Genomic DNA, 22,794 nt, shown 5'->3' on the forward strand with positions numbered 1-22,794 from the left:
GTCGGATGATACTTGGATGTACCATTACCAATATCAAATTTAATTAGACCTATAACCTGTCATGTATTTGGAACAGTTCATTTATTATAAATCACCTTGACTGACAATAAGACAGTGATCTCACATATGATCAGTTAATATTTCCAACATAATTTATTCAACTTATTGAGTTTCTATCACTTAATCAGTTTTTGATAGGCTGTGGGTATCCAGAAATCCTGAACCTGTGCGCACATGTCAATGCAAAACCAAGTGGTGGGTTTGACATGTTAAACGAAACACTCTACTGGTTAAATCAATTTATGCACTGTATCAAGTTGTGTACACACACAATTGAGTTGTACACTCATCCACTCAGCTCGATAATCACAGCTTCCTAGTCACTTTTAGTCATCTTACTTACGTATGAGGTTGGAATTGGTGTATAGGAAGAATGATTTTTCGAAGCCGATTCGGCGATCTAATAGCAGTCAGTCAGTAACAACGTAGAACTTCGTACGTACGTACATCAGTTCGAGTTGCCACACCACATTGGCACAGAGATGCAGTTGTCGATTCAAATCCCGTAGTGGTAGAGGCGGTAAGAATATAAGCAGTAGTTGGAAACATTGGGGTTTGTAGATGTTATTTAAAGAGTATAATTCAGTGAAATAAGTTTGGAAAGAGAAAAAAGAGACAAGGAGGATTCAGGAGGTTAGAATTTGGGAGAACACAAAGATTAGATGCACCTGCGCCACTGCAAATGATTTTTAGCCATGTCACTCAGGGTCTCTAACCATCGGTTGCTATCATCTCGCGGTCCCCAACCAGGTAGCGTGCACCTACCAACATGACTCAGTCCACTTGTCAGTGACTTCATAGACTTGTACCATGTTTTGGTCTGGTGATCCAATAACATAACACCGTCTTTAGAACATAAATAAAGCCTTAGAATTCATGAAGATTAATACATTTACATTTCTTAGTTTAACAATAAAAAGACAATCTAAAGTAGTTTTAACAACAAAAGAAATCAAGTAGCTAAAATTACCTAGAATATTTCAAAATGTCAAAGATAACCACTACAACAATTAAAAAGCCAATTACAATGTAGTAAGCTAATCAAATAGTAAAGTTTACATAAAAATCCTCAATTAAAAGTCGTTCAGTTGTTCATTCATAGTTATCAAAATTGATCACATTATTTAACAATTATGTTTCATGCATTAACGAGCAATTAGCCCACTGTTTCTTTTCAAATATTCTCCAACTAATTTACCAGGTAACTGTTCAAATAATTTAAAATCATCCGCAGATATTGTAACTTGATCATTTTCAAGACGATTTACAACTGCTACACAAACTAGAATAGCTAAAGTAAAATGAACCATCACACAAAAATGATTAGTAACACAAAGACAATGATTTGTAAATCAAAATTTATACACTGATAAATATATACATACTATTTGTCTGTGTGAAGTTAACTCGACACAGTGGTCTCCATTACCATCATTAATTAGGTAAATCAGTATTAAAAGTCGATTTTCCTTTTAGCATAGATTGATATCAGTTAGACATTCATTTGAATTGCAAATTTAGTAGTTGAATTCATGAGTCAGTTGAAGCTAGACCACCATGGAAAACCTGGAAGCACTGGACAACCAACCGGTATGAGACTCCTCAGCAGTGCTCATCCACGATCGCTCCTCGCGAGATTCGAGGTCGAACCCAGGATCCCTCAGTCTCGCATGAGAACACTTAAACCCTAGACTACCGAGCTGGCCAGCATCCAGCAGTGTTAATGTGTAACTTCAACCAATCCGCGAATTTGCGCCATAGTCTACCATTGTCATCAGTGAGTTACTAACTCATAACAGAACTAGCTGAACTCCATTGGTCACGGCCTCTCATTAGAGCTCCAGGAAATACCTTTTAAAGACCGTCACTAGTGAGCATATGGTGATTATAACCAGATGTCGGCTCAGTGGTCTAAAGGTTAAGTGTTCGTGCGTGAGACTGATAGGTCCTAGGTTCGAATCTCGCGAGGCGCGATCATGGGTGCACACTTCTGAGGAGTCTCATACTAGCACGAGTTGGTCGTCCAGTGCTTCCAGGTTTTCCATGGTGGTCTAGCTTCAATTGACTTATGAATTCAACTACTAAATTACTATAATATCCACAAAACCCCTCTCTGATGATAAACTGTAAATAGTTAAAAAGATTCTTTAAGTTATTTAAAGACTCACAATAAAAACTAAAATATATAGTTCTTGTTGAGAGCAAGATAGGTTTAGAAGATTGAGTGGTTTTACAATGACATCCATTTCTAAATTCATTCATTTGTGATGTTGTATGTCAATTACTCTACCCTATCTGTGATAATTAACTCTCTCTTTTTATCTTGACAAGATTCAATTCTACTAACCACAGTTTTTCACTATAGCTGGAATTGATATTCTCACTCATTGTTTAGACAGTAAGGATACTTCATACAATATAATATTCGTCAGTCTTTAATAACTAATCTAAAGTAATACATTACTATATAATTAATTTCCGTATATCACTTTAGTTTACTGTAATGATTCGATATATTCCTAAAATAAAATGAAATTAACAAATTCATCTTTTTCTAATCTGAGAACAGTATATTTTATTAAATTAATAGACTGCAACCGAAATTCAGGCAACAATATCAATTCTCCATCTAGTCGACTCAGTTGACGATATGACTTTGCAAGGACAAAAGTGTAAATTTCATTTCATCATATATAAAACAACAACTTGGCGGCTTACTTGAACATCTGGGCTACCTGTTCCTATCATCTAGATATTTCAACATTATTTATAAACTTATTATGCAGTAAACGTATAGTTGCAGACAATATCAAAACATCCTTTAAAATCTTAGTGTTTAGAACATTTTACAAACCAAATTTCTTATACCACTCAAAAGACTTGACCGAATTGTGTTACAAACTCATAAATTCTGTGCACTGTCACAGATGATTCTCGGCATAAGTTAAAAGTCCCCATGCCAAACAATTATCAACATTTATCAACCTAAGTCAGCTAGCTCCCAACTTTCCCTCTTTTAGTATTTGTAATTTAAAAAACTCATCGGAATACCACAATATCAGAAGAAAATAACATAAATTATTCAGGCATTTGAATGTATCACCTCGATGACCAGTTGAATTGCAATGAGATGTAATTGCAGTACCCTCCATTTCCAAATTTCTTATGCCATGATCATAAGCCGACTTAAGATAAGCCAATTTCTCTTCTTGACTAAACGAACAAATCGCTCCATCCAATCTTCCTTGCTCTATAAAATTAAACAAACATATAACTATTTATAAACTGAAATCGAAAAATTGGATAAAATATAAAGAAAACTTAAGTCAGATACTCAGATACTCAGTGAACAATTGCTCAAACGTTTATATTCAGATTTTATCATTATACCATAAGGAAATAACATAAGTTCTATACATAACTAGCAAATAATCAAAGTAAAAATTGGTTATATTTAAATACTTTTTCTGAAAATGATTTACATACTTAAAACAATCTCATATATTACTAATGATATGATTTGTTGAAATTTGTGCATCTAGCTAACATGAAAAGATCGATCCATATTTATGTATCAGTATAGTGGTTATGGAGATTGTTAAGTTTTTGATTGAGATCATGAACCGATTGATGTTAGACCACCATTGGAAAACTGGAAGCACTGGACGGTCGTTTCGTCCTGTTGCGGTACTCCTCAGCAGTGCGTATCCACGATCCCGCTCGCGGGATTCGAACCCAGGGCCTTCAGTCTCGCGCGCGAACGCTTAACCTACCTACCATTTTGATTCACTGTACTGATAAGATAATGTTGTTATCAGTGTACAGTGAATTGAAGTGCAATCACTCTAGAGAATAGCACACAGCCTACACAACTAAAAATAAACTAATTTATTAATAAAATACGACGCGAAACACCATTGATCGACGTTTGCCACTGAGACCTTAAGAAAACAATCGTGAACGTCATAATCAGTGAGCTTAAGTTATGTTCCAACCAAGAGGGTCTATGGAAGTCTCCAGCTAATAAAGTATTAATACTGTAAAGAATATTTCCAGTGGTATCACAGTCACAGCTGTTAAGTTCTAGAATATGTTATTTATAAATGCTTCATTATCGATAGTAGCGTTTCAGATCACTAGCTACATTCAACGCTTTTTTCAAAATTCATTCATCAGTTGTATAGCAAATCGATATGAAAAAATATGACAATGTTCAATACAATTGTTCTTACAATAGAGTTTCTGTAGGTTTCAGTAGCTAACACATTAGTAGTACTCATACCATTGTTTTAAATAATTCAACATTTAAAAATGAATTACATGCTGTACATCATTAGTCTTACCTTCATAAAAGTCATTTGCAGTGATTGTACCCCCAACAACAACTGAACATTGTAATGAAAGATTCTCAGAAAGCTTTTTTAATTCATTTACAGCGTTTAAGTCCACTTTAGTTTGTCGACGGACAGGTTTACCAAGAATACACTAAAATTCAATTTAGTCATTCAAATAATGCTACTAGACAAAAGAACTATTAGAATATTAAGCATTTAAGACGATATCATTTCAGAAATAACATCACTGTAAAGATATGACATATGACAATATCTTTCTGAATGAGGCGATGAAGATAAAGGTTAGCAACACATTACTCTTCATATATAACATTCAATAATGGAAACATTTCTGGACATTCGATAAAATCCCAAAATATTACGGAGTGTAAAACTGAATCATTTTAACCGAACAAAGTGAGAACACTTAGGAAAAGTAGAATAATATGAAGCCCATACCTGTTGAGCTGAGTTAATCTTCAACTCCATAGACTTTTTAAAACTTCCCAGGACTTTAAAAGCTCATATTTCTCTTCCCCAGTAAACAAAGTTCCTACCGAATCAATACATATTTTGGATAATCAATAGATAGATATACCGAACTAGTCTATTAATTACTTATTCAAGTGACTAAGCAGACTCTTAAACACCATTCAGTTATTCACTGGTTGTACATATACAGAAGATTCGAGTAGTCTGCCAAAGATCAACTCCAGACTTTTTATCAGTTTATCGAAATGAAAGATTTCAGTTTCAAATACTTCCAAGATGGAAATGAAGCTCATTTTTCCTTCATCTTCAATCAACAATTCATGATTCATTATACTAAGTTTCATTAATGTTTATCTATCTAAGCTACATACTTGTACTTAAAGTAACTTTTCAATTTATAAGAAACGAATATTTAGTAAATAAAATGTTAATTAACTGAGGTGTTGTCGTTGACTGACAGTCAATCGATAAACTATGTCTTGTGGTGCACTATTGTTTACCACCTATGCTTACTTAATAATTTTTTTCAGTGAAACCAATAACACAAATTACGTCAACAATCCAGAATAATTCAAAGATTTTACAATTCATGATATTTAAACTATTCCATACCAATTCGTTATATGGCTCTAATTTGGTATTTACGCAACGATCGGACATCACAAGTGTACCGGGCTTCACTCCTAATTTGAAAAAAATAATAAAACAGACCATTATGATAATATTTTCACAAAACAACTAAGTTACTTTGCAAATGAATAAAAAAAACTTGGAAGTATCAGCATGAGGTTTTGAAGGTGTTGATTTTTATTCGAATCACGAACCTATCAAAGTTGGATAGTGGTCTTGGGTGCTGTTAGAGGTATGAGGGCGGTTATCACTTCCCGGTTGCCCACACCATGGAAGGGTTCCTCTGGAGGTGCCTGAAAATGAAATCGGATTAGAGGTGGTCTTAGTGACCTGAGAGCATGACCGCAGTGTCCAAGGGACAACTGCTTGAGGTCGGTCACACACGACCTTTTTGTGATTAACTTTCATGTTAGCTCCGTACTTGTTGAGACCTTACCACCAGAGACGGATATCCGTGGGATAAGGCGTGGTGTGCATTTTTAGGGCCGACCTTTTCTAACCCCACCCCTCCTTGTAAGAAGGCGGCATCACTATCATGCTGGTTGTTTGAAGGAACACCTAACTGCCGTCACACCTTTGTATAGTCAGCAGTACGACTTCGCCTTCGAACATTGGGTCTGTTACTTTTAGTCTTACCGTTCTTCAACCGACTATCTGGCATGGTAGGACCTTGAGGAACGATTGTTTTAGCCAGTACAGCTCAACTGTTTCATCACGATAGGCAAGCCTGACCACCACGTCAAGGTAGCAACAACGGTCGTCCCTGGTCCTATGTTGTAACTGACTGACAGACTGAAAAAGTTGGACAACCATCACAAAGATAGAAACATTGAACGGACGGAACATGGTCGTGAATCGACTGAAGTTTGACTTGTAAATCATCGGATTATGAATCAGTGGTCTAGAGTTTAAGCATTCGCACGTAAGACTGAAGATCCTGGATACAATTTTTTGACTGTGAGGTCGGGGATGTGCACTGTCGAGAAGTCCCATACTATGACAAAATGTACATTTAAAGCTTTTTGGCATTCAATAATTGTTTCACTGAGACTAGTTAGTGATTTGAATGCAAGCAGTAAAAAATTGTTTTATTGATTAAATTTGTTTCCAATTTTTCAATGATTTATCGACAGATTCTAATCGGTTATGAAATCCTACTTATGAATTTTGATGAAATAAAATTTGATTGCCTTATCATCCAGACACTGAATACGCTATACAATATACATATATAAAATCTAAACAAGAATCATCTTGAGACTTCCATCACTTGGTGTTATTGACTTCTTTCGAACTATAGTAGTTCTTGTATAGCAGTTTTGTATAAGAATTGATATTTTCAAATATTTTAATCTTATTCGCTATTGTAAACCATTTACATTAAGTGTTGATTGAATGAATATTCCCCAAACAATTAAAGGGAGCAATAGTCATTCAATTCATCACTGAATGAAATATTTAAGCGAATTATGGTACAGATAAACATACATTACAAATCCGACACAACTGGAATCGTACAAGAGACAGAGAGTGTTTCACGCGAAATTTTATACGGAAAATTATCCCTATATATCATTACTTCTATAGAAATGATAAATTTTATAAGATTAAAATAGTTGTTTTACCTAAACCACCACATGTTCCTAGACGTATAAACAATACATCTTTACAACCAGCATAATGTAATAATTTTGTCATTTCATGCATTAGAATTAATGTTGATGGTATACCAATTCCATGCTATATGTAAGAAATAAAATAATGAAGACAACCATGAAGTCATTAAAACATAATGTTGATGTTGTTCTGTTACCAATAACAACAAAAGTCATACTGATGAAATTTTCAGTAAACAATCTATTTCTAAGTAACAAATTAGTCAAAGTAATTGAATTGATTATTATCAGAAGGGGGTTTTGTGGAGATTTTAGTAATTTCACTTGTTGAGATCATGAGTCTATTGAAGCTAGATCACCATGGAAAACCTGGAAACACTGGACGGCGAGGCGAGATAGTGGATGCGCACTGCTGAGGAGTCCCACAATAGGAAGAAACGTCCTATGTCCATAATTATTATAATAATTTAAGAAGGCCAAAATTACCTATACGTTAATCAGTTCGGCAATGTTATGTGTTAAAAATGGTGAATGTTTACAAGCTATTACAATAATTATAGACTGATAACTGTGGAGCTTGGTGATGAACATATTGAGAACAACTGTTTGCTCAAATATTCTTTATTTGATAACATTTACTTTCTATTCGTCTTCATAAACCCAACTATTAGATAAATAATGAACACAATATTTTGGTCAGCCTTAATTCGTTGAGTAATTATAGTGATTCGTTTCAACTGTTATAACCAAAGACCACGACTTAACGAAGTGCCCTAGAGATTAAACACTCACTGAGAACTCTCCGGGTCCCAGGTTCCACTTCTGAAAGCCTTGTGTACCTGTACTCATTACGAGTCACATACTTCGGTGAAACAATCGTTCAGTTCATCGTAGGTCTTGATGATTGTTTCAACAAAGTCAGTCAATTATTTAAATGATAAAGTTTTTTTAACTACCAAACATGATTTATTCACCAAATTTATTTGATTTGTAGTTTATATTCATTGAAAAGTACATCACAACGAGTATCGGTTAACAACAACAACAACAAAACAATGTTTTTAAGGACAATTTTTGCAAATAAATTATCCTAATCAAAGCTTCATTATTAACTTACATCTGCAAATAATATATGATCTACTTTGTAAAGTACAAATCTAGCATGAGAACCGGCAATATTTTCTACAGGTAACTGTATACCAGATAATTTAGCCATTGATATTGCAAAATTATGAATTCTATTACTGCTACCACATACACAGACGAACTATTTAAAAAAGAAAAGACAAAAGATTATCTAAGGTAAATTGCAAATTATAATTTAATAAGAACGCTTTTTTTTCAAAGAAAAAACATCCATTTGACTTCATGATGACAATATGCGGAAATGGGAATGTTCTCATTGAATCATTAGGTGGTGGTTAGAGTTAGTCAACAGGAAATCCTGGATCCGGGTCTCGTGCTACTTGGCACTTGTCATCAAGGTGTACCTATAATCTTGAGAACCGGTGCTCCGTGACGGGTCCGATCCCGTGTCACCCAGCTTCATACTCAGAGACGTTACCACTGAGCTACCCGGGTCATGACGTAATCACAATTGATTGATCACTGGGTGGTGATCAATGTCATGCGTGTCAAGTCCTTATTTAGTGCAGATCGAATGCTATCGATCAAGTTGCAATGTGGCCATCAGTCTAGGTGACTCGACATTATTTAACTCTAGTCAGGTTATTTTATTTCTAAACAGAAAATATTCGCTACACCAAATCATTTGCAACTAGTTGAATGTAAATATAAACAGTGAAACAAGGTAGATAACTATATGAAAGAATCTGATGGCATTAAACTATTTATTTTACACGACGGTAGTTTGGCAGTATGAATACCAGACAGTGTACATACAAATAACTCGTTTTTAGTGATAGTAGTAATAACAATTGAAGATTCTTAATGTTCATGAAATAATCCAAGTAGTATATATACAAAATTCTTTTCCATTCTATAGTATACCTTTTTAGTCTATGAAAGAGATATGTGTAAAACCGGAACAATAAATCACTTACAAATTTACATGCGTCACATTCATTCAATGAATGAATATATCAAGAGATAAGTTTATGGAGGATTTACTGCACATGTAAAAATAATACTTGAATAAATACTATCAAAATGAACCTAGGAAACTATTGACCATTGTATAGATATTAATCTTTGAAAAGACATACAATCACTTGTTTGCATGTGAACAATTAAGATGCTTAATATATTTCACTCAAATCAGGAAATGATTTTATATTTCTATGGAAACTATAATCAACTTAATTTTACTTAGCACTTCATTTGCAAATTCCTCAACAGTTAACTATATCAAATTCAATAAACATAATTACGTATACAATATTGAAGGGAAACTAATTCTTGTCGACTATGTAACAAAATGAATTAATTAACAATGAAAACTACCTTGACATCACCAAACTTTTGTTTGAAATCAAATGACTTTGTTGTGAATCCGAAATGATGGAAGATATCTTCATCTAGTTCATTCAAATGACTATTCAGAATCGGCTGCATTGTGCACATTTTTAATGATAACTGATATATTCAAATATTAGGAATATATATATTACTTCAAACGTGTTACTCTTTAATCTATTGAATACAATAATTATTTTATGTAGCACTAAAATATTTGATTGGATGATCATCTCAATCAGATTCTAGTCTGCATACTCCAGGCCAATCAAAATACCTATTGGATGAAACTTGTCTTTATAAACACTTTTTTCTCAGTTTACTAACCATTCTCAATCACATTGCTTTAAAGCCAACATCAAGACAATATTTTCAAACAAAATAACACTTCATCTAATCACTTTCATTTTCAAATATTAAGTTATTTAGTATTCAAATTGATTCTAATCACCAACTGTTTAGTTAGGTAACTAACCAAATATCTAAATACTCAAAATTAATAAACGTTCTAACGTTAATTATTTCAGATGTATATTTGACATGTGAGCCATTAAGGATTATCATTACTCTGAAATGTATTACTGTACTTATATAAGCTTCAAGAAGAATAACAGATAAAAAATATCTAAGGTACAGTCTCCCAATCGTTTTTAAAGGATTAATTGTAATAATCCAGTAAATTAAACAGGTGTTAATAGTAATACATCATCGGAAAGAATTCAACAAAATCCCAATGTTCGTCTGAACTGATACAGGTATTCATAATTCACACTTTTAGAAACAATTAAAACAGCTAAACCGTATCAAGTGTGAGGATGCTACCCTCCAAAGACAATGAAAGATAACCGCGAAAAACTATGAGGTGACTAGAACAAGACTTATACACTGCCAGATTCCAGTACAGTGTTCTAGAGGTTGACTGTTTGTGAGTGGGATCGAAGGTCTCGAGTTCAATCCACGCTCTCAGGGTCACGGGTGTGCAGTGCCGAGCAGTCCCATACAAGGACGAAACGGCCATCCAGTCTCTCCAGATTTCCAATGCATGTCTTATTTAAAATGCTTCGTGATTTCAACGGAATATCAACGATCTACACAACTCTATAATCAATATAGTATCGGCATTAAATTACCTATCCTATAAATTGATCAAGACTATAACAAGCTTAAAGTGACATAATTTCTGAAGATTTCGAACAGCTTATAACCAATCCGTATTCTCATCTACTTATTTACTAAACACAGTAAATCAGTTCAGTAAGTTAAATACTTAAACCACCCAAATACGAAATCCAGAAAGCTTACATAAATCATTGGATTCATTACAATGTATAAAGTCCCTTACATGTATTATCAATCATCGTTTACCAGTAATTTCTATTGTAAAATTCATCATTCCACGTTTACTCACGTTTCACTACTCGGTTATTATTTGTTACATTATTTTAAAATAACATCAACACTGATTGTGATCAGATAAATCAATCCACAGTAAGTGATCTGTTCCGTTTTGAATAGACACAAATAGAGTTACTACAATGTGTCACATTATTTTACCCAAATACAAATTACTACTGACTAAGAAGTTAAATACCACTACCAAATACATAAATTGCATAGTTCATCAGACGCTTCAAACATGAGTGATCAAATTAACAATGTGTGCAACAGTTTTATGAACTAACTAGGTAATGATGACATTTTTCTTATCGATAATATGATTCGTTACGCCAGTAAACTAAATCTTTAACGTAAATTGATTAACTTGTTTCACCACTACACAAACTCCATCATAAAACCTTCGACTATTGTAAGACTTTCATATCATATAGATGACCAATAAATTACTTGAGTTCTATATAGGTTACAGACATAGAAAACTTATATAAACAAGAAAGATTATACGGAATGTGTATTTTTTTAAACTTCAAACATCTATATACAAGAGATAACATCATAGAGAGTCAAATTAATACAAGATCTGTCAATAATACATGAATCTCAATAAAAATATTATCATAATGTAATTTAAAGATGTCTAAAATTCTATATCGATCAAGTTTCATTCATTTATTTACTGGAACTATCAGCCAAACCAATTTGGGATCTTGATGAAGCTAACTCACTGCATCTCTGTAGAATCCAGTCAAGTGGAACTAACGGTCCACGAGAATCCTGAAATTAAAGAAAGGATAACCGAGAGAAAAGTCAAGTGAATAATTTCATGGTCAAAAATACATGTTATCCGTCTAGTGAAAAATATTCTAGAAAATAATGAGGTCTGTAATAATCAAACAACAACAAAATATCTATATTCACCACTCCTTTATGCTACGGACGTGTCAAGTGTAGCGCAACCAGGCATGATGGAAGATAAATTGCAACACAGCAAAAGTCATAACTCCAAATAATTCTATAATAGAAGTTATTCCAAGATATCTGCAATTTAATGACAGAATTGTAATTACTGACTACGATACAATTAGATGACTTGAAAACGTGGAGTTTATCCTCAGCTGTAGTCAACGTTTAAATCAAACTGATCAATAGTCCGAAAACTACTTTGTGTTTGAAGATAAATGATTGGGTAAGATGAGATTGTAGAAAAAAAGCAAATATACATGGAACATTGAACCAAGTGGAAGAGTGTAGGATTTTTGATTGAAGTTATAAAAGTCAGCCGTTTAAAATTCTATCTGATGGTAGAGTTTAAAACCGACCACAATAAATGTGTAATTCTGACCAAGTACTCACTTGTCCTTGCTAAGGTGATCATAAGATTATGCGAATTTCGACAACAATATCAAAATCTTACTAGAAACGATAACTCTGAGTGTGTCAAAACCATAATATAACGATGATCTTGAGTGAAACAATCGGAAATAAGACAGCGCCCCATAGATTTTTGCAAAAGATCAAAAATACAGTAAAAGCTAGACCACCATTGAAAACCTGGAAGTACTAGACGCCCGTTTCGTTCTAGTATGGGACTCCTCAGTAATGAAGATCCAGTGCTTCGATTTCCAATGGTAGTCTAGATTAGATCGACTCGTGAATTCACTAACTTTTGATATAACACTTTTTCCCTTCATAAATTACAGATATTTAAGCTTGTTACCGTTTCCCCTAATTTTGTACTACAAATGATTTAGTTATGTATAGATTCTTTATTTCCTGTTTATTATGAACTGTGGTTTTATAACTGATAGATACTAACATGAAACAGTAATAGAAAATACATCGCCTTGATGCTCTAACATTAAAAGAAGAATCTTCGTGATAGAATAATAAGCCTTAATGTATTTAATGAGGATGCTCCTTAAGCGAGAGCAGTTCATAGTATTAGAGTAATCCAAACTCAGTAACTCCATTTGGAGCATCATTTAGATCGTTGAAAACCTCCCCTAAAAGTTCAACGATCTACAAATAGAAGAGTTATGACGCCTTATAGTGAAGGCTGAAATTCTTTAGAAGTCACAAAGTCGATGCCACTTCTGACAATCAACACAACAATTAACACAGATACATAGAATTAAACACGACTCAATAATTTAGTGATCTAATTAAGAAGGCATACTTATTGGAAGCAAACAGAATTTGAATTTACAGCAAAAAACATTTAGACATCCATAGGGTTGATAATTTTTTGAATATAGTCATATTTTATGATATTTAACCGAAGTTCGAAACAACGTTATTAACAGAATGAAATTTTAAAGTTTGTTTTCTTCTTTTCTCTCATTCAATAACAACAATAATGTTAATCACTGAATCTAGTGGACAATTTCATCAAATGATCCCCTAAAGTTTCACTAAACTATTCCATAATTTAGACTCACTCTTTCCTTCTCTCTTTCTCTTTCTAATAATCAACCGATTCACAACTACAATATTCGTAAAAAAGACTACAGAGTGTAAATAAATTACAAAGAAATTTTATCACATCTTTAAACTAACCCAAACTGTTGGACACAGTCGATAGGCTAACTGTAGAACTGATGCATAACCAGATATTTCAGCTGCCAATGTAGTATTTACATCAAGAAGAGTAGATGTACCAGAATTAGTCGTTGTATTAGCGGTCGTACTACTTACATTATTATTAGTAGTAGGAGAATAAAGACTTGAATTTAGACTATTCAACGTGGAATCTAATACACCAGAAGTAGTATTAGTAGTAGTAGAAGAAGAACACGAGGAAGATGAAGAATTACGTGAATATGAAACACAATGAAGTCGATAGATTTGTGTTAAAATTTCATTAGTTAAAAAACCTTGTGAAGTTATACACGAAATATCAGAACTAAATACAAACGTATGATCTTTTGAAATTTGTTCACTAATTTTATTAGCTAATGATAATGATAATTGGGTTAGCCAATTTAACAAAGTAGGTTGTATCAGGTTGAATGCACGTCTAGCTAAATAAACACGATCACCTTCACCAAGAAATCCTCTCCTAATTTAACATGTAAACAAAAGAAAACACAGATAAAAAATATGAGTCAAACAAAGTCACAAGAATTATTACTATTATCATCATGATTATAAATACCATTGTAATTGTAAATAATAACTATGAAATATTAAGCACGTGTACCTAATTAATGTTTATAATTTTGAATGGAAACACGTATGATTATTTGTAGCTTCAACAAAAGATGTTGCTTTTTCCTTTTCTTAATACTTAATAGTCTAAAGAACAATCTTAACACAATACTATGGACAAAGATATTTAATAAATATCTAAGTCATAAAGTTCACTATATTGGATAAGAATCATCTCAGTTATATCTTATCAAGAGTGAGTATTCAGAACGTGAGTTAATTCAATGTAAACAATGAAAATAACTAATTCTATTTATTTTAATAATCTGAATATGATTGGAATTCTCTTGATGATATATGTTAGTGATCAATATATAATTCGCAGTACCATAGAGGCAAATGACAGATCTCTCATCACAATATGATACTTCTAAGCAATCTTCAACAACTAATATGCCATGAGGAATAAATCACTGAAGTATTTGGGTTACTTTAATAATCATTGTGTTACGAATAATTAGTTCATAATCTTAATTTCATTTATTCCACGATATAATCTCAAAGTGATCCAATTTCGAGGACTTCATGGAAGTAACTTAGTAAGCATAAGATGTAATTATCATTACTATGTTTGAAGTGACAATCTCGAATATATTTAACATTCGGTAGATTGTTACTAATAAACATAATATTCTCTTTGTAATATCCCAATGGGTTTTTTTGACTTAGCGTAAGCCACTTCTTCAGAGAATAAATTAATTCATTAAATTAACAACAAAAAGTTTAAATAAGGAACAGGGGAGCAAAGCAAAAGTATTTAGTCCGACTAATCGAAAAAAAGGTCAGACTAAGTCAATGTTATTTGATTTATGTGGGATATGTCCCGTATTTGTGTATGTGTTAATGGGTGAAAAATGTGAAATTTATAACGTGAAAAGACGTGGTTGAATTTGTACGTATAATAATAGTGTAGAATTTGGACAGAATCATACATGTTAGTCAGGATAAATGATCGAAGTCGGATGGATAGTGAGCCCTTCATTTCAAGTGAGGTCAGTAAGGTTAAGAAATATATGGAAAGATTCAGCTATTGACCTTTCTTTGTAGTTCGAAAAGCGATATTGCATCATCCTGATATTGTAAGTATCAACTTGATGGTTATTGAGGATGGGATGCATAATTATTCCCGATATAATACGGAATCTTTACAGGATTACACGATAAGCCCATGGAAACAATATCAGCTCTACTAATGACAACGACGTGTTATGAAAACTGTTTATCACATAACTTCGTTTCGCTTAACCTTCTGAAAGTCGGAAGACGAAATTCTGCCCTGCAAACAGACCAAAAGCACTTCCTGAGATATAGGAGAAGGAGTGATTCAATAAAGAAAATTTTTCTGTCCCATTCACGAGAATCTTCCACTTTTTATCTTCTAGTTTATACTATTTATTAATATTAGGTAACATCAATAGATGATGACAGCAAAAGCAAGAAATAAATTAGGTTGAAATCATTCATAAAAACTAACTTCTCTTCCGGAGGTTGTTTCCTTAATTGATGAAATATTTGCACTAAACGCCTCCAATCACCATGATCATGAAGTAGAGATAGGGTTAAACAAACTGAACGGTACATATGAGCTGCAAAATTACCACTTCGATCAATATCAGCCGTTGGAATACGCCAAACACCCTGTAAAAAAATTCAAACACAATCAATCATCGTACATTTTGTGCTCATTTTGGGATAATATTATCAGTAAACAAAATGTAAATACTTGTGAAGTACACATACACACATATCTCCAAGCAAAGACTTCATAATATCAAAAGACTTCAGTCAATCATAAAATAAGGACTAAATACAACTGAACTACAATGATGAATTCTAAACCACGTCATCAAACTTCTCCAACTACTAGTCGTGGTTATCGCTCCAAACCCAATTAAATAGCTGTCAACCTACCTACTAACATCATTGATGCCATATCTTAGTTCCACCAACCTCTAGCTTCAATCCAATTTACTCTTACACAAGCTTGTATGACATGTCGGAATGGGCAATATTTGAGCAAACGTAGTGACACATCGCTTAATTTATAGTGTACGATAACGAAAGTAGATATTTGATTATTTTATCATGTACTTCCAAATGATACAAAAGGTTTCATTGTTCGTAGTCTGTATAGGATGTTTCAACAAAAATGAAATCAATCAGATAACTAAGAAAAAGAAACAGTGGTGAGATTACAATTTATGGACAAACCAATAAGATTTAAGGGAGAGAGTGATGCCATTTAACCATTTAGCTAAATAGAATCGTGATATTATAGCTGATGTCAGTTCGTGATGAAAAACAGAACTTTAATTCCTAACCATAAATCCCTATTCTGATTTTTCACGCCAATTTATAACACTCTTTAGACCCTAGTGCGTGGGTGGATTTTCCCAAGGTCACTTATGCGTCACCCAGAGGGCCTCCACAAATAATAATAATAATCTAAATGCAATTAAAAATATTCTACATAATACGGATAACAAGTGAATAATAGTAATAATAATAATAATAATAATAATAATAATAATAATAATAATAATAATAATAATAACATACATAGAAAAAGTTATTCTGCTTCCTATCTTTGAATAAACCTCCAATATTCAAATGAGTAGATGCATTTGTAGTGTTAACATTATTGTTGTCGTTCAAAGTGTTAGTATGAGTAGATGCCAAATGTTTTTGAGATTCATCTGTTGGTCCTAATAATATATCCAATGCTTTACAAGGATCCTATAACGTGGAAGCAATCATAACACAGTAATACAAGTAAATCGAAATATATTAACAAAGCATTTGTTCAATAATTTCTACAAATTTAAATCGCATCTATTTAAAAATTAGTTAGGATGATAAGTTCATTATTTATGAACTCCTTGTTTTATTCTAAATCCTCTCTCTATATGAATTACTTTACTAGTAAATTTTCTAGACTCTGGAATAATTTACCACAAACTATACGTGACATAAAATTGCTCCCATTCTCTGTTCGGTGCATCGATGTTTAATTGTCCCATGAAAATACCTTTTTGAAATTACAGGAACTTAAGGATTTTAATCGTTTTTATTAATGAGCACACTAATTGGATGTGTGGGAGAGAATGATAATGATTGTTTGTTTGCTTAGTCAGACATGCAGATAATCTGGCAGGTATTAGATGAGTTATATATTCCCATATCCTTATTATTACTATTAACATTATTGATTGTTCATTGTTGTTGGATTGTGTCGGGTTTTTTGTATGGAAATATATTTACGTTCTGGTCAGGCTAATCGCATGTTCTTGATCTGAGTTGTGTCGAAGTCCTGTAGAATAAACGCTGCGGGGGAATCTAGTGTAGATATTCGTTTGTTCTCACCTTAAACCTACCCTGGTAATATTAGCTTATTATCTAGTGATGAGATTTTAAATTGTCTTCCCATTATTATCCTTGTCTCCTCTTACCCTCCATTTCTAGTCTAGTTGACCTTTTATTTTTATAAATAAATATTCATAACAAGTACATTATCTGTCATCAGATTGTTCGAAATGTATTGATGATCTTCGTCTTCTTATTACAACACTATCGAAATTTATCAAAGGGACTAATTGTTTTAAATTTAATATCTATCTTGAATAAAGTACGAACATGTTCGAAAATATACCTTCATCACTCAATTCACACCAAATAAATAAATATATTTTCGAAATAATAATATCATCAAGAAACAATAGATTTATCTTACTTTTAAATGGGGAGCATGCAAATATAGAGAGGCTAGTCGATACATTGCTTTATAATGAAGTGGTAATCTTTGAAGTACCAATTCTAAAGCACAACGGCAACGATCAATACACTTTTTCCATAAACCTTAAACAGTTAAAATTATTGAACAGAAATAAGAAAACAAAAACAGAATCTGTTATACATTAACATTTACAACGAACAGTTGAAAGCGATGATGTAAATTCATAGTTTAAATAGATTGTTTACATCGACTACTTGCTGAAAATTTTATCCAGAATGATAATTAGAGTCTTTGAATAAAAGTGTCTATGGTTTAAGAGCTCAACAATATTAAAAAATGTAAATAGTATATGTTTTTCGAAACATAAAGTGTGAACGAAATGGCTTATGATTAGTATGTCAACATTTTATTAGGGATAATCTATGCTAAATATATTAACAATTCTACTCATAAGGTAGCTCACTATATTTTTCACTAATTCTCCGCTGATTAATAAGACAAGAATCTTCCCATTGATGTTTAGGACTGCAGTTGATCAATCCCTTATTAGCATATATGCATCCTCCGCAGATTGCCTCGGTATTACCTTGAGTCACAAACATTCTAAGCAAAGATGGATGGTGGCTAGCAGTGGAATCCAAGACGTGTGTTTCGTTCTATTTGGGACTTGTCAGCTGGGTGTTCCTGCATCTCAGAGTTAGTGTTCGTTAAGTACGAGTCTCGGAGTGAGTATCAACTCTGAGGTGCAGGTACATCATGCTGACGAACCCCAAATAGGACGAAACGCGCGTCGTGGATTCCACTGCTAACCACTATCCATTTTCGCTCATAAAAATAACTTCAATTTCTTAATTTAAAATATTTATAGAAACTGTAAAATATTTATTACAAACTTCAATACTAAATAAGCAATTCACTTTCTTGTTATTATTACAAGTGTTGTAAAATGGTTAAGATTTAAATGATTGAAATCTGAGTGATGAACAAATATGGGGACTTATAACATATGATCTATGGAGATCTAGAGAGATTATCATCACTTGCTAAACTATAGATAAGATTTTAAAGTGAAAAACGCAAAAACACAACGACCGATTGAATAGCGTCAGACTTGAAATAATCAACCATAAAATAGAAAAAAAACATGAAAACATTAACAATGATGAAGATAATGACAGATAGATAAGTAAAATGTAGATACTTCCGAAGAGAAAACGCTTACCTAGCTTATTGACACATTCGTTAACCGATGAACGTGATGATGATGGTTCCAGTAAATTTGTAGATTCCTCTTCATCAACTACTATATGTGGATCAGGTGAAATGAGATCAATAAATTCATCTTGTGATGGAATAGTATTTGGGTTAAGTTTAATATCTAATGGTTGAACCAATTTATCTGCACTAGATTCTTTGATATTAGTTTCATTTGTTCCCATTTGTTTGTTGTGATTGTCACAAGATCCAAGTTGATTAGTTGATTTTTGAAGTTGATTGTGTTTATTAGATAATCCTGCCATATTGGCTGTTCGTTTACGAGTTCTACGACTGAAAAAAAAACAGAGAGCATGGTGCATGCTAGTCTACAAATTTTAACATTAGATTACGCAATAAAAGCACCTGATTATGTTTCCATATACAATAGAATACAGGAGGTGATTATATTTAGTCACTTAAAAAAAAATATAGCATATTAAAGTACTAAAAATAGAAGTATGGTCTGCGCTTTATTCAAGACGAATTGTATGACATCAATATAAAAGAAGTTACATTGACTATCATCACGTTAAAAAAGTATTTCTTAAAAGAATCAAAGTAATAACAAATGCTGGACGCTAAGCCTAACAAATATACCTGAAAAGCTCTCGTAGAAATCCCATCCCCAGCCAATATTGATGTGAATGAACTCGAAGATCCTAAAAGAAATAGCGAATTATGAGTCACAATTGTTACGAGTGAACACTTTTGGGATGATAACGTTTCGTACACAAAACATGGTTTGTGAACAAACATAGATTTTCAAAACAGTCACTGTTATGTAGCTATACGACACTTTAAATTTGCCGATTGATTTCGAAATGAAATAAATTTTATTTCCATAAAATCAAACTACAGTGTGAATATGTTCTTGTAAGGATATACTGAATATACGTATGTATTTCACCAATTATTGAAATTATACCCCGAAACAAACCGATACCATTTAGTTGGCTGGGATGTGTTACAAATGAATGAAATAACGAAGTGGAAAGGATCTAAAATCAACTATCTTAACAATGGGAGAACAGTAGTTCATTTATTAAAAGTGAGAATGACATGAATCTTTGAAAAACTATGAAATTTTTGTCAGCTTTTTGTTGTATTATTTCAGTATATAATTTAAATAATTGTAGTACTAGTTGCTTACTTCAAAAACTTCACGAAATTTTATTAAAGGATAGGTGATATAATGGTTATAATATGTTCCATTTTATCCAAGCTACTGGCAGCAAGAAATTTAAAGTGCCCAAGACAGTCAATTCGAAAATCTAGTCAACTAAGTTACTACTGTACTAGTCACTTCTATCAGTATATACTGAACTATTGGAATTTCAAGCAATCTCAGATACAGTACATGTTGTTGAAAAGTCAAACGGACCACATGTTGTCACAAGGCTGCATGAGAAGTAAAGAATGCAAGTGTAATCCATCTATGATGAGAGAGTGGGTTATCCCCTCTTTAGTCTAAAGTATATATATATATATATATATATATATATATATATATATATATATATATATATATATATATATATATCCTATAGTCTGGACCCTTCCAGTACCATATACATAAATATGTTTTCTGTAATTATTAATTCGTTTAGGAAATGTGAATTTCCTTCCTCGCATAGTGGGTTAGTTAAACATTTAGAAAGCGTGTTTATCCATAAAATTGGACTAGCAGATCACAACAGTTATATCATTAGCTACCGAAATATTAATTCATAAAACATAACTGTACAGTGAAAGACAATTTTTATCCGAACGTTAAGCACATATATATCCGATACACACATATTTATTAGTATGGATCGTGGAGATTGTTGGATTTCCTTTAAGTCACGGTCCGAGCTACGTCAGACAACAAGACAACATCGAACGACTGTTTCTTCCTAGCATGGGACTAATCAGAAGTGAACATCTATATTATTATTTATTATTTAAACACATAAACATCGGTGCTAGGAGGCACCAAGTATATATGCACCACACTTCGTCATTCGATTTATGTGAAGGCTGTGATACTGCTCGGGTACCCAAACCGAAGCAAGTGGTTTTCATAGGGGGCCACTCACCGAGCCTTCGACTTAGACGTCTGTTCCACAAGACAATAGAGCAACGTTGGGAGATGCAGTCCCATCATAGCCGGTGAAAAACAATAGGTTCATACGACATTCAGTCCCTCAGGATCCTTTGGTTTCGAATCAAAGCTTTCCAACTCCGTGAGGTGGATCTTACGTACCCACCAACCCGGTTTAACCGTTGGATATTCTCATTTCGTAAACAACACTCCTGTCGTGAGAAGGCAGTGAGAACGACTTCCCTGGCAGTGGTTGTATGCACGTGGCCACGCATCCACGATCCTGAAACCGGGAATAGAACCCAAAACTTTCGGTGTCATGTGCAAATGCCTAACCTCTAGACCACTAAGCCGGCATCTAATGGTGTACATGTCTAACTCTAATCAATCCATGGTACTGAGGCATCTCCCATTGTCTTAATTGAGAAAATTCCTCCCACCCGACCCGGTTGAAGTTCACTGGTCACGAGTTTTCACTTTAAGAATCGTATCTTGAAGCTATTATCCACAGAACACATGATAATTATCATGTATTGTGGAAATTTTCGAATTTTCTATTTAATAAACTTCAAACATAAATAAGCACCATTTAATGAAGTAATTTAAAATCCCCAGAAACACTTATAAATTACCATGGCTTTTTTGCACTTGTAACAAAATCAGATGAATCAATCATAGTCAGAAATTGGTCTAATTCTATTAAATTAATTGGATAAATAGAATAAGTCGATTGTGAAGATTGATTAGTAACATTAGTAGTAGTAGGTGGTCCATGCTTTAATAATGTTTTAAGAGATAATGCATGAATTCTGTAATAAACCTAAGGGGAAAAATTAAATATCATATTAACATAGGTATTTACAAAATAATCATTTAAAATATCTATCATATACAACTTTACCTGCTTCGGTCTGGGCACCCGGGCAGTATCACAGCCCACACACACACAAATATGGTGTGGCGCATTTATACTTGGTGCCCTCTTGTACCAATATTTATGTGTTCAAATAATAATAATAAATAAATAAATCAGCGCTAATAGACAAGTGAAAAAGATACGAGAAAAGTTTTACATGCATTTTATATAAATTCCAATATTTTTTACTATTGTATCTTCTTTGTTCTTTAGATTTAATGGAATCATACAATGTTTTTCTCCACTTTTTTTTATAATTTTGAAAGAGTTGAAGGAAGTGGAGTATTTAAAGGGATACTAGACATATGAACTAATCGAACTGCTGATATGGACACTGTAGAGATTTCTTGATACCGATTTTATCGAGACTAATAGGATTGAACAACAAGAGCACTAGTAGGATATTTAACAAATTTGTAAAGGCTGGCTTTTTGAAAATAATGTTAGTAATATTACTCTAATTTCTGGCATATTAAATATGAGTACAGAATATAAACAGACGGATAAAACTGATAAATAACTTTAGATTACTTAATAACAATAAACGAAATTCAGTTTAACATCATTCCCTACATATTCAAATAGATAATAGA

At 32.8% G+C, this 22,794-nt stretch overlaps 2 protein-coding genes across 4 annotated transcripts in view; both read right to left on the minus strand.

Moving 5' to 3' along the window:
* Positions 1–562: 562 nt before the first annotated feature.
* On the minus strand, positions 563–9,729 carry UPP1 (Uridine phosphorylase 1). Its single transcript, XM_051213022.1, has 7 exons — positions 9,596–9,729; positions 8,250–8,399; positions 7,142–7,256; positions 5,499–5,569; positions 4,404–4,545; positions 3,164–3,310; positions 563–1,351 (listed from the first exon to the last, which is right to left on the minus strand). The coding sequence occupies exons 1-7, from the start codon at positions 9,704–9,706 to the stop codon at positions 1,206–1,208; spliced, it is 882 nt and encodes a 293-aa protein (XP_051068955.1). The 5' UTR covers positions 9,707–9,729; the 3' UTR covers positions 563–1,205.
* A 1,779-nt stretch (positions 9,730–11,508) lies between these two features.
* CABIN1_1 (Calcineurin-binding protein cabin-1) overlaps positions 11,509–22,794 on the minus strand; it is a 54,421-nt gene continuing 43,135 nt past the window's right edge. For 2 of the 3 annotated variants that reach the window (XM_051207974.1, XM_051207975.1), the window contains 7 exons: positions 21,918–22,105; positions 19,168–19,493; positions 17,943–18,067; positions 16,772–16,948; positions 15,687–15,850; positions 13,562–14,063; positions 11,509–11,779 (listed from right to left, as the gene is read on the minus strand). In XM_051207974.1, coding sequence (XP_051068958.1) covers positions 11,675–11,779; positions 13,562–14,063; positions 15,687–15,850; positions 16,772–16,948; positions 17,943–18,067; positions 19,168–19,493; positions 21,918–22,105 — 1,587 coding nt within the window. In that variant the 3' untranslated portion in view covers positions 11,509–11,674. Of the gene's footprint in view, positions 11,780–13,561; positions 14,064–15,686; positions 15,851–16,771; positions 16,949–17,942; positions 18,068–19,167; positions 19,494–19,799; positions 20,621–21,917; positions 22,106–22,794 lie in introns of those variants that run through there. The other variant, XM_051207976.1, reaches the window with a different exon arrangement.

The sequence above is a fragment of the Schistosoma haematobium genome, chromosome 3 (genome assembly GCF_000699445.3).
Source record: "Schistosoma haematobium chromosome 3, whole genome shotgun sequence".
Classification (NCBI taxonomy): Eukaryota; Metazoa; Platyhelminthes; class Trematoda; order Strigeidida; family Schistosomatidae; genus Schistosoma; species Schistosoma haematobium.